Genomic DNA, 12,316 nt, shown 5'->3' with positions numbered 1-12,316 from the left:
TTAATTTATTGATGACAGTGTTAACTTGTTCTGGTTTTACTGTGAATGTTCTGTAATTGCTGCCAGTCTTGGCCAGGATTCTCTTGCAAAAAATTTTTAAATCTCAATGAGATTTTTCTGTTGTAATAAAAGTTAAGCAAAAAAAAAAAAAATCATATCTTCACATGGAAGTACTTTGTTTCAAATGAATCCCAAACAGCTTTTTATTTAATCCCAGAAACATAACTGAAGTTATTCTGAAAATATTGAATCCAGATTCACTGAAAGCAAAACTAGAAACTGATTTTATTGGCCAAGAACTTCACTCTCTCAAACCCTCTGCTCTCGTTTTCATCAAAAGGAGTGGATATGCACAACATACATTTTAATAGTGTGGGGTTCTACTGAACGATAAAAGGGCATTGCATTGATTAAATTATTTAAAAAATATAAATCTGTCGTAAAATAACCCCATTGTGACATCAGAGTAAGAGCCAGAAAACTCCAAGCCAAAGCTGCAGAGGAATCTGGGTCAGAGCTAGTTAAAAGATTTGTGTGTGAGCTGTGCTCCTCCATGTACAGCGTGTCAGTGTGCAGAATCAGGTCGCTGTAGTGTTGGAAAAAATGCAAGTGAAAATAAAGCCTTGTTCTGTGGACTCTCACGGGAGCTGCTGTGTGCACGAAAAACATGAGGTCACCAGGCAGCAAAGGGTACAAATTAAGTGCAGCAAATCGGGGGAAAAAAAGTCAAAACTGTTCCGCAAAGACAAGTTTATTTCCAAGAAATCCGACAAAGATCCAGACCGTACAGACAGTACTCCAGACAATGACGAGGCAGGGAGAGAAAACGTTGGGTAGCCACAGTCCAAACCCGCTCTGCGTTGGTAGCCAACTACAAACATTGATTTGAGATACTGAGGGAGGCACTTAACAGCTGCATTCATGATTGTGCAACATATCATCGACCAGTTCTTCTCAAAAACACCTGCAGTTACAGTGCACTCAAAGTTAGGTGTCATTATCGGTGAAGGTTAAAAAGTCTGGACAGAAGCGCAATTAGTACCAAAGTAGAGAGTGACTGCCTGAACTCCAGACCAGCGCTAAAAAGACGGAGAGTACAGACAGGAACTCAATTAGGAAATTAATTATCTGTCCATCTATCCTATTCCCCAGTTAGACAGGCGGGCCTCTGACTAATCCCCCCACCCCCACCCCCAGCTCGGTCAGTGAGATCACCCAAGAGGAAAAGTGGTTCAGTCTGTCCACAACGGTTTCTCCTTCCAGACCTCCACATCTTCAACTCTTCACAGTCGAGCGTTTTAGTGAGGGCTTGATGCGGCGTCTCTTACAGCTTGGCTTTGCCCGGCTGCAGCTGCAAGTTTTGGAGCTTCATGGCCAGGCCCATGTTCCCCGTGATCTTCAGCTTGCCCTGGAAAAATGCCTGGGAATCGGATGGGGAGAGGGAGGTGGGGATGGGTAAAAAATAAAAATAAAAAATGAAATTAAATAAATAAATAAATCAGCTTCAGAACAGCTTGGAATTGGTGTTGGAGTGAACTACGCAGCAGCAGTTTTAAGAGTTACCGTGAGAGATTAACTCAGCCGGGGAGAAAGTGGGGCAACGGCAACAAAGGCTTATGACACGACAGGAAACGGCACGGCAGGCGCGCTCGGAGCGGAGCAGTGAATGTTGGGAAGACTAACTTAATCTGGAAAAACAGAATAGAGCCATCGACTGAAATGCAGGCTCCGCTCTCTGAATCCAAAAAAAAAGTTGGTTGCAATGAGAAAAATCCGAAACGTTCCTTTGTGCCTGGTTTGTATTGAATAATAACTACCTTCTACAAATCGGAGGCTACGTGGTTTGATTGAGCCATTTTTCCAGCTCAACCTGGTATCATGAGTTACTGCTATTACACACAATAAATTGGAGTTACAGATTCTTGCAGCTGAAAAGACAAATGCAGCAAAAGAAATATCAATAAATAATGAAAATGTAAGGATTTCCCAGTATTGAATCAATAAACAAAGTTTGGAGCAAATACTTTTTTCAAATGTTTGACATTTCATTTTGGCTTTTCAAACCAGACCCCATCCTGCTCGCCCTGCCTGCCCACAACTCCCTGCTTCAACACACTGGTCAGTTTAGCTGGGCTATTACTTGGCTGGGCTGAACAAGTTGCAATATAAAGTGCTTTAAATGCTGAAAACAGACTATAAAACACAAGTAAATGCAGTGATGTAATAAAGGAAAATAAAGACAACAATAATGGAGTATAAAATAGAATGCTGCTTCTCCATCTGCAGAACCAGAACCTGAGAGGTCTGGCAGGTTGATCCAACCACAGCAGGTCTTTAATGTGTTGTGGTGCTGAACCGTTCAGTGGTTAATAAACTAACAGGATTTTAAAGTCTGAGCTGCAGGATTCAGTGGAAGGACTTTAGAACCTGTGAAGACACTGTCACAGGAAATAAATGAGTAATTAACTAATCATTTGTTATTACTGAGGAATTAATATCTTTTTTTCGATAATTTCAAACACAAATTGATGCTACAAGCAAACTCCAAAAGCTGACTTTGTTCCCCATTTGACCAGTTGTTTTCACTGTCAGAGATATGTATTGACAGTCAGACAATACATATCACAGGAAAAAATAACTGTATTAAATTACTGTGTTCGGTTTATTGTTTATAATAATTGGTGCTGTTAGTGTAGAAGAATCTTTGATTGAGTTTGACATGAATGATGCATAAAAAAATCAAGAAAATTATGGACAATCCTGAACATCCTCTTCATGAAACTGTCTTAGAAAAACCGAGTGTCTTCAGTCAGAGGCTTCTTCAGATTCGCTGCAATACAGACTGGCACAGGAGAGCTTTCCTGCTAATTACCATCACTATCTACAATAACTATTTGAAGAATTTTGAATCAAAACGAGTTACGACGTTCGATTTTTCTTTGGGATCCATAACAGAGGTTTTTTTGTTTGTTTTTTTTATTGAAATTTGAATGACACAGATTATGAAATAAAATAATTTCTTAGTGACTTATTTTTATTGGAATAAGTACCACAAAGTCTTCTATATATAAAGTCAGTATCTTCTGTGTGAAAGTCTTAACCTCATTAAGAACCTGCAGCTAATCTTCAGAAAGTGAGTGGACCAAAAACTGTGATAACCTCCAAGCACTGATAAGACCAGACCGGCTCCCTATCAGTCAGGATTCCAACATGTCACAGTCATCTGAGCAAGTCTTACAAAACAAACCTGACACTTTGCACAAACCTCAAGAGTTTTCTTTAATAAGTCTTTAAAGGGCCAGAATTATGTTTTTTTCCATGCACACAGTCCAATTTTATAGCTTAATCAAGTAACTGTTACCTTCAGTTGTTATATCAAACATGATTTGAATTATAAAATCAAATTTCTTTTAATGTCTTGAAATTGGGCCTCTGTCTCTTTAAGAAACTCTTTTTGAAGCCTTGCCTTCATGAAGTCATCACAACATGGCTCCTCTGTCAATGACGTTTCACTAAGTAGCTCCTATAATGAGTTCAGCAGATATAAAGTTCCATCAATTGTTTGCTAATTGCTGTTGGCTAGTCTGAGGGAGCTGTAGGGAAGGGCTGCTCTGTGAGGGGGAGGATCTGCACCTCGAAGGCAGAGCTAGGTCCACCCAGGACTTTTGCACAACTGAATGGTTGCCAGGCAGATTAAAGGATTTCTCAAACATATGAAAGAATCAAAGCAACACTACAGGTATATTTTTGATGAGGGATTAACATAACATGACGAAAAGCACAAAAAAGTTGATTTTACATTAAACTGCCCTTTTAAAACGATTCCTATTAAGCAGGAACAGGCCTTAGGAGCATCATCTGGGGAGGCAAACAGCAAAGAAGGAAACTGGAGAAACTTGATTTGCAGGTAAACGATCTGTAAATCCCTTAAAGAAACTGTTTCATGACGGCAGATTTTTTGGACAACCGGTCAAATGAGACAAAGCTGTTATGGACGCAGAGGTTCTTAAATAATTCAATGTTCCATTTGGTTGCATGATCCATTAGAAGATGAGGTTACCTGAGGTTACTTCTTAGACTAACAGAGCAGTTTTTATCTGCTACGTTCACTCTGAACTCACTCCAACTTGGATTATTCCCATGAAAAGACTTTTTTCTTTTTTCTTCAAATAAGTCTGCGATTGAAGGTTTCTTGGTTCTGTTCCGGCAGCTTTCCTCCTCAGTGAACAGCCCTCACTGTTTGACACTGATAAAAGTTGTGTTTACACAGGCTGCGTCCTGGAGGTCATCACATCATCGCAGGATGAGGGTATGGACGGTCAGATTGAAAAATAAGTTGCTGGTTTCTTTTTTTTTTTAAACACACTTTTAGATGATGATGCGGGAAGGACGATCACAGTAATTCTGAGATCATCCTTGCTGCCGCTGCTTTCATCAGTTCCAGAAGCAGCCAAACATATTTCATAGCAATGATGTGATTTGATGAGCTGGAATCCTTGCAATCTTCAAGTGCCTGCTGTCTTTCTCTACACTTCCCACATCTCTTCAGTAGGGGAAAAAAAGAAAAAGAAAAAAAAAGAAAGCTTCTCCTCTGGTGAGATGTCTTCTAGGATACGATATGGTGTGTATACTCACCGTCTGTGGGTTCATTTTCCCGGTCATCAAGGCCAACAAGTCCGTGTCGGACATGGCGATGGTGCAATCTGCTTTCTTGTCTGCAGAGCGGAGATAAAGAAGTTAAAGATCAGACATATTTGCTGAGTTAAAGGTAGTCTATGGAGATAAAGCAGATAAGTGAGCAGACTTTCAACTTCGACCTGAATCTGTGACTAAAGGGAGCCTGCAAGTTTTCCCACCTGCGTCGTTGTGAACGCAGCCACTGCCGTTCTTCACGTCCACGATCCAAGTGGCTTCCTGTCCGTTTGGGCCGTCTTTCACTTTGAAGGCGAAAACTCCTCCGATTTTCTTCACAAACTGCTCCCCTTCCTGGAAACCGCAGAAACGGTGAACACTTAGAGAACCAGACACACGCACAAAGTTATCTCTGCCCCTTCGATCTGTCGGAGGAACGGGACAGTTTAGCCGTTTTCACACCTGATAGTCTGATTGACTCCGTTTCATTCAAAATTGCAACATTTGTTACATTTTTAGCTGAAAATGTAGCTGCGTTTTCATTGAACAGAGTTGATATAGATATAGATATAGTTTGCAAAAACGCAATAGAAACACGTTTTTGATGTTTTGATGATGTTGCTGCTGTCGAAAACGATGAAGACGATGATAGGAAGTAGTTGGAGGATGACAGTTTGTTTTTGTTGGTCAATTTTAAAGAAGCTGGAAAGGGAAGTGGAGGGAGTATCCATGGCAATCTCCATCTGTCTCTGAAATTCCCTGGGAGTTTCTTTTCCTAGAATGTTCCTGAACCAGGGATCCTGCAAGTGTCTGATGTAAATGCTAAACTCCTGATGTTCTCTTTGCTTTAGTATTAATTTGAGAACGTTTAAGTTTAACAAATGGTTAAACTTAATTTACTTGACAAGTAAAATAAACTCAGAGTTGCTTCAATACATTCAAAAACTTAAGAGTGACCAACAATGCCTGACATTTCTCTTCTCTAAGTAACCAGGCTTCAAGGTGAGCTGCAGCACAGGCAGAAAAACACCAGGAAGACACAAAGAGAGGTCAATTCTCTGAAAACAAGATTTAATGCTGATCAGCTGATCAAAAGTTTCCGTTTACAGCTTTAGAAAGTTACAAACAGACCTAAAGATGTCAACAGAAGGAATTAATAATTGTTGAAAAACAGCTTTTACTCCAATCTCTGCTTTCTTTTGGACTTTCAAGAATTCATCTAAACAATGGCTCATATGCTGAATATGGATCAGGTACTGAACGTAGAAGTCCATAATGACTGCATTCTCTGACAAAAATTACACCCTGTCAGCCGTTGTCATGTAGTCATTCTTGATGTTTTCAGTGGGGAGGCGCTGACTGCAGATTTCTTTTCCAGCCTTAAAAAGCCCAACCTAACCGTTTTGACTTTTTTTTTTTTTGTTTTTTTTACTGACACAGTGACACTTCTATCTCCATGTTTCTGTCATTTATGATAAATCTTCACAGTCGGTCCTGCCACAGAGCTGGATATCAACCTGCCTTCCCTGAGGTCAAGCAGAGGTAAATGCTTCAGGACAGCAGCGTCAATGAGGAAACCATTTGCTGATTGAGTCAACATAAGCTTGACGTGATGTGTGTGCGGTGAGGCGGTCCCGATGTGCCACCAGGAGCTGGTGCAGCAGGCGCACACGCGAGTACAAACAACTGAATAAACTGATGATTTTTATTTTTTTTATTTACGCAGCAAAAACCTGAATCATCCCATAAGCCGTGGGTTGGTTAGTATCAACGTACGCTGAGGTTTTAAAACTGATCAGATGTTCTGTCACTCTGTTCCTACAGTTAGAATGGACTGCCAGAGAAGTCCAGAGCTATTTTCAGCTGTTTAAAGCTTAGAATGACAAAGCGACGCCTTCCTGTGTACTGCCAGTCAGCTGGCTGAAAGCTGGCACTGTCATCTTAGAATATCTGTGTTGTCCTTACATATTTTTTCTGCTTTATGACAATCATTTGAAACTTCTTAAACATCATTTCCATAAAGGCTGGGCCATATGACTGAAAAATGATATTAGCATTTCTTATCACTTGATAGATAATAATTGATTCGTTTTTATCTTAAACATCCAGAATTCTGCCAAACTGGTTACGTAACCTTTCAGCTTTTATCCATAATTTCTTCTTGAGCTGTTGCACATTTTTTTTAGGTTCTGGATCCAAGTTGAGTGAAATTAACAACATTTGATCAGACATATTTTCTACCAGTACTGATCGCCCAGCCCAACTTTCCAAGTTTGTTTAAATGAGGAACAAGTCTTATGTAAAATCCACTTTTTAAGCTTTGCATCATGTCATAATGTTATTCCCCCATCAAAAACATTCTTGGAGTGTTGCCTTGATTCGTTCATGTATGTTTGAGAAATTCTTTAATCTCCACGGCAACCATTCAGCTGTAGAAAACAGATGGGTGGACATAGCTCCGCCTTCAAGATGCAACTCCTCCTCAGAGCTGCAGTTTCCAAACTTCAGAGTTTCTGCCTCACAAAGAAGCCCTCCCCCACTCAGCTCCTCAGACTAGCCAGAAGCAATTAGCAAACATCCGGTGTGCACCTGCTTATCTTATTATACAAGCTACTTCTCAGCGGAATCCTGGCAAAAACGTTATTAAAGGGTTAACAGAGGAGTCATGTTGTGATGACTTACTGAAGGCGGAGTTTCAGAAAGAGCAGACATTTCAGGCCCAATTTCAAGGCATTTAATATCAAAGTCAAATTTCTTTTAAGTCATTTTTGATATATACAGCATTTTTTATAACAACTGACAGTAACAGTTACTCGATTGTTCTATGTGCCTGGAAGAAAACATAACACTGCCCCTTTAAGAAGTGAAGAATTTCTCATTGCATCAGTTGGGGTTAAATAACTTGCTGCCAACTGGAAGATAATTGTTCATGCAGTAAATTATCTTACAGGATGCTCCTTCCTGTTGCTTAGTGAAATCCAGTTGTTGATTTGTCAGTGCATTACCAGCAGTAGAAATAATTGTTTTTTCAGTTTTAGATCCAGATGACATGCTTTATTTAACATGAAGCTGCTGTATCTTCACTCAAGGTTCTTCAGAGTTAAAACTTCTCTGAGTTCATGCTTAAAGTAAGAATAATTGGTTGGTGTGTGTAATGCAGTCACCTCCTGCAGCTTCTTGTTGATCTCCTGGAACACAGCGTGGGCCTTGAAGCCCTCCAGTCCAGTACCAGCGCTGGTTCGAAGGGCTCGAATCCTTCCCATGAAGACGACGAGCAGAAGGACGAGACGCAAAGGACAGAGAGGAACACAAACAACATCTTCGTTAGTTCGTCGTGATTCTTTCATCTTTGGAGTCATTGTAGGATCAGTGACGGAACTTTGATGGCTTCGTTCATTGCATGTGATTGCCCCCACACTCCTCCAGGCCACACACCCCGAGGTGACATGCTCCATCACTTCCTCACCTGAATCTTGGCGACGACTTACCAGAAGGAGATCTGGGTGATGACTGGAAGTCTAACTGAGCTGCCATTTATGGCAAAACGCACAAACATGAGGGGAGGCTCAGCACCTGGATTCACCTGCTAGCATGGATTTTCTAGTTTGAGAAAAGTTTGTGATTTGAATATTTTTGATTTATGTATATGATTTTTGTAACTAATAAAATTCGGTTGAGGATATAGAATTGGTCTGTTTTATAAGTAGAAGGAATTTAAACATCATGCCTTATTTGAACTGAACAAATATATCAGGTGACATCAGCAGGTTACTGACCTTAAAGCCTGGAGAACTTTTGTTAGATTAAAATTGTTGTCACATTTCCATACGATTAATTAAGGCTCTAATCTTCACTTTGTTTATTGAGCAGCGGGGTATTTAAACTGTGTAGCATCAGTTTATAGCAATTATAGTCTTTGCTTAACATGAGCAGCTGTCAACTGAAGCCCAGCTGATAAACCTGCTATCGGCTTTTGCTTGACATTCGTCCCAGTCCCAAGCGGGATAAACAGGACCAGTGATGGTGACCCTGTGAAATGGCTCGATGCTAAATGAAAACCGTATGAATTTAACTAGCCTTACCTTGGTGTGTGAATTTCAGGCATTCTGCTGTCAGGAGTACGGAACGAAAAAAGTGCTTCTGCTAAAACAAACAAGCAGATGTACTTCTGTACTTTCTCCTTTCTCCTGCTGATGTTAGCTAACTGCAGCACTTCCGGGTTTCTTCCTGTCTTTTGTCATAGACATGAATAGCCAGACTCGATTTGTCGATGTCAGATAGCAGCGAACGGTCTTAAATTTGTGCAGCTTTAAAGCATAAAATATAATTTTAACAGCCGCATGGCATAAAATTCTTATTTAAAATATCAGTTTTCAATAATAATGATATTTTATTTCATCATATCATTATCTTCTCTATGTTTACCCTCAAACATAGAGAAGGATGTTTGTGGGCAAATATCCTTCTGAGGCACGTAAAGTAGAATATTACGGGGTGCCATTTGTAAAGTTAGTCTAAAACGAACAGTAATAATTAGTGTTATTTAGCCTGTCATGAGAAAGAAGAAACTGGAAGCTCGTTTTTCAAAGTCACGTTTCCACCACATTTGTTATATGTCATTTATATAAAAAAAAGAAAAAAGAAAAGAAATGTTTGGAACTGTAACACACATTTTATGAATACCATATCTTATTTATATTGTGACCTTTACATTTTTTTTGTTATTTCTTATGAATGATTTTTATTTTTTTTATTATTTTTTTTTTTTTTACAAATGACTTTGAAAAATTAATCCCCATTTTGTCTGTTCTGTCAGGCTAAATAACCCAAATTATTGATGTATTCTTTTTACTGTAGAACACACAGTAAACCTGGTCCTAACCCATTGTATGGGGTTGAAAAATGATGAGTAATGTACTTGTGCAGAGAATGACAAAAACGAGTGACCATGAATTTGTGACTTTAAGGTGAAGAGCTCTTGGATTAATATCTAACAAGACAATGAGCAATTTATCATTATTATCATTGTTGCTCGAAACTGGGGTTGTTGTCCCTCCAGCAAAACAACGACTGTAAAGGTACAATTGGATGGTTTACATCAAAAATATTTATGTGTTAGAATGGCCTAGTCCAAGACCAAACATAAATCCCAGTGAGGATCTGTTATTAGACTTGAAGGCTGATGCCTGCAGACACTTTCCATCCAGTGAACCTGAGCTATTTTTCAAGAAAAGAAAACTTCCACAATCAATACATTCCAGTATAGATGTTTTTAAAGCAGAAGAGACTGCAGAAAATACTTCAACATTTCAGTGCATACAAATTGAAACCAAAAGAACTTTAAAAGCATCTTGTCACGTAATTTATTTTCTTTAAGTCTTTGACTTTCAGGTTCCAAGTTTCATGCTTTAATGACTGCAGAAAAAAAGATTCTGGTAGTGTAGTGGTGGAATCTTTTATCACTGCATTTCAATAGTTTACAATATTTCTGCAAAACCACTTCAACTTGTAGGAAATGTAACTAATTATCCTGAGTGGATTCCTAAGTGGGTCGAAATGCAGAGTGTTGAAAAGAACTCCCTCTTTCTAATTCTTTGTCAAATTCACTCACAAAAGTGACTGACGATCCAAAGGTTTCTTGGCAGACTGTAGATTGCTGCTCTTCCTGGAAGTAGAAAGGCAGTGAGAGGTGAAATGTAATGCAGAAAGAAGTTATCAAAAAGACTATATGTAGTCGTAATAGCCACTGAAGACACAATGGAAAAAATATTCCCACCCACCAATAATTTTTTTTAAACAGGTTTAATTTTTCATGTCCAAATGAATAAATACAAAAAGCATTTTTCAAATGAAGGACTGAGTGGAGGACAAAGTAACTAGTAACTTAAGCATACTGAGGAGGGAGTGGAAATAACAAAAGAACCAGAAGAGCTAATTCTAACAAGACAATTCTTCTGGTAAGTGGGTGCAGCTGGGGAAGGTAGCAGGCAGGGGCAAATGAGGAAATAATTAAGAGCTGTGACGGGGAGCAGAATGATAGGCTGAGGTGAGGAAAGAAACAAAGGGAATGAAAGGGGAAAGGAAACCTGAACAGTAAACTGAAACAAATACTAATCTAATGAAACAAATAAAAGAACACGAACAATGAGACTAAATGTACCGACACAAAGGATAAACTAAGACAGAAATAAATATGGAAATAAATAATAAGGACATAATCAAAATAGAAAATAACTGAAGCTATTTTCAGTTGTGGGCACCAGCAACCCTCCTGACCCCTCTAAGGGACAAGGGTGTAAAGAAAATGGATGGATGGATGGATGGATGGATGGATGGATGGATGGATGGATGGATTTTCAGTTGTAAAACTCCTATGGACCATAACAATGTAATGACACGAATTAGGGGAAAATATATATATCAAAAAAGCATGCATCGTGCACTGATTTAAACGGATAGTGACCATGGCAGACAACTGTTTTCATACTGCAACACGTGTCTGTCTGAGTAAAATGGAAGTTTTAGACGATAGAGTTTGAGTCTACCGTCTAGAACGGTAGACTTTTGTTTACGAAACAAAAGTCTACCGTTTTAGACGGTAGACTTTTGCTAGCTTTTTAATTTGAAATCTATTTAAAAATGCTCCTTGCGATGAGAGAATACACAAAGAATTATTAATTAAAAAGTAGAAATTTTCACAATGAGAAAAGGAGAGTTATCATTCAGTCGTGCTTGCAGAGCAGAGATGAAAGGAGGAAAAGTGCGCAGACGTTTGCTGGGCTTGGTGAGCGGGAATGGCTTCAAGGCCAACGACTCAAAGTCTTTTAACTCATTTCTACGTATGAATCAAGACCAAAAGACAGCCATCTGTTATTGGTCAAATCCAGTTTTATTTTCCCCCTAAAAAGCTCTAACATCGCAGCGAATGAGTAGGGAAATTGCGCTCTCTGCTGGTTAGATGAGCACAAAACATGGTGGAAATGAACGCGGGGGATCACCACCAACCTCAGTGCATTTCACTGAGATTTAATGGAATAATAAACCTACATAGTGCATTAATATAAAACGGTAATAATATATTACATAATTTTCGAATTTTTGGCAAATAAAAATCTGTAAAATGTGGCATGCAGACAACACAGACGAGTCCCTAGAAGCTGGGAACATAAACACCACAACTTTTGCCTAGTTTTATCCCATATTCCTGGTAGGGAAAAATATGTATCAGTCTGCAGTGTGTGGGGACAATTGGCACAAATTTCTGTTTATGTGACAGGAGGTCAAGACTGGAGTCAATAGTCACACTGTGATAAAATAAATTAGAATGAAAAATAACCAAAGACAATCAAAACAGAAGTGAGATATTTCAGATTTAACTCTTGCTTAACACCTTTAAGCAGGCATTTTAAAGAGATGCTTTTTATCTGACAAACAATCCTCATTGGGTCATATAATCTAATTTACTGAATATGACTGTATATCAGAGCAAATCTGGCCAGGACAGAAAAAATGTGCTGCATGTGAACTAAGACATTTCTATGTGACTGTAATTTAAGGAAGTCTCAATTCATTAAAGATTATGATGGGGATGGTGGCAGAAAGGGATTCACCCTGCAGTTGGTGGGTTGCTGGTTCAATCCCTGCTCCACCCGCCTCTGTCGATGTCTTGGACGAGACATTTCAC

The 12,316-nt window shown here is 39.1% G+C and overlaps 1 protein-coding gene across 1 annotated transcript; it reads right to left on the bottom strand.

Annotated features, from left to right (window-relative positions):
* Window positions 1-735: 735 nt before the first annotated feature.
* scp2b (sterol carrier protein 2b) lies at window positions 736-8,879 on the bottom strand. Its single transcript, XM_008407800.3, has 5 exons — window positions 8,715-8,879; window positions 7,797-7,887; window positions 4,857-4,986; window positions 4,636-4,715; window positions 736-1,420 (listed from the first exon to the last, which is right to left on the bottom strand). Exons 1-5 carry the CDS (start codon window positions 8,735-8,737, stop codon window positions 1,325-1,327), a joined length of 420 nt encoding a protein of 139 aa, XP_008406022.1. The 5' UTR covers window positions 8,738-8,879; the 3' UTR covers window positions 736-1,324.
* Between the last annotated feature and the right edge of the window lie 3,437 nt (window positions 8,880-12,316).

Source organism: Poecilia reticulata, chromosome 4, assembly GCF_904066995.2.
Source record: "Poecilia reticulata chromosome 4, P_reticulata-male-v2, whole genome shotgun sequence".
Taxonomy (NCBI): Eukaryota; Metazoa; Chordata; class Actinopteri; order Cyprinodontiformes; family Poeciliidae; genus Poecilia; species Poecilia reticulata.
The sequence above is the reverse complement of the archived record's forward strand: the minus strand, read 5'-3'. Positions and strand labels throughout refer to the sequence as shown.

Coding starts and splice junctions, on each gene's coding strand:
- scp2b (XM_008407800.3), bottom strand. CDS start 8,737: ATGCCTGAAATTCACACACCAAG. Junction 7,888..8,714: donor CCTGAAATTCACACACCAAG/GTAAGGCTAGTT, acceptor CTTCATGGGAAG/GATTCGAGCCCTTCGAACCA. Junction 4,716..4,856: donor CTGCGTTCACAACGACGCAG/GTGGGAAAACTT, acceptor TCCGCTCTGCAG/ACAAGAAAGCAGATTGCACC.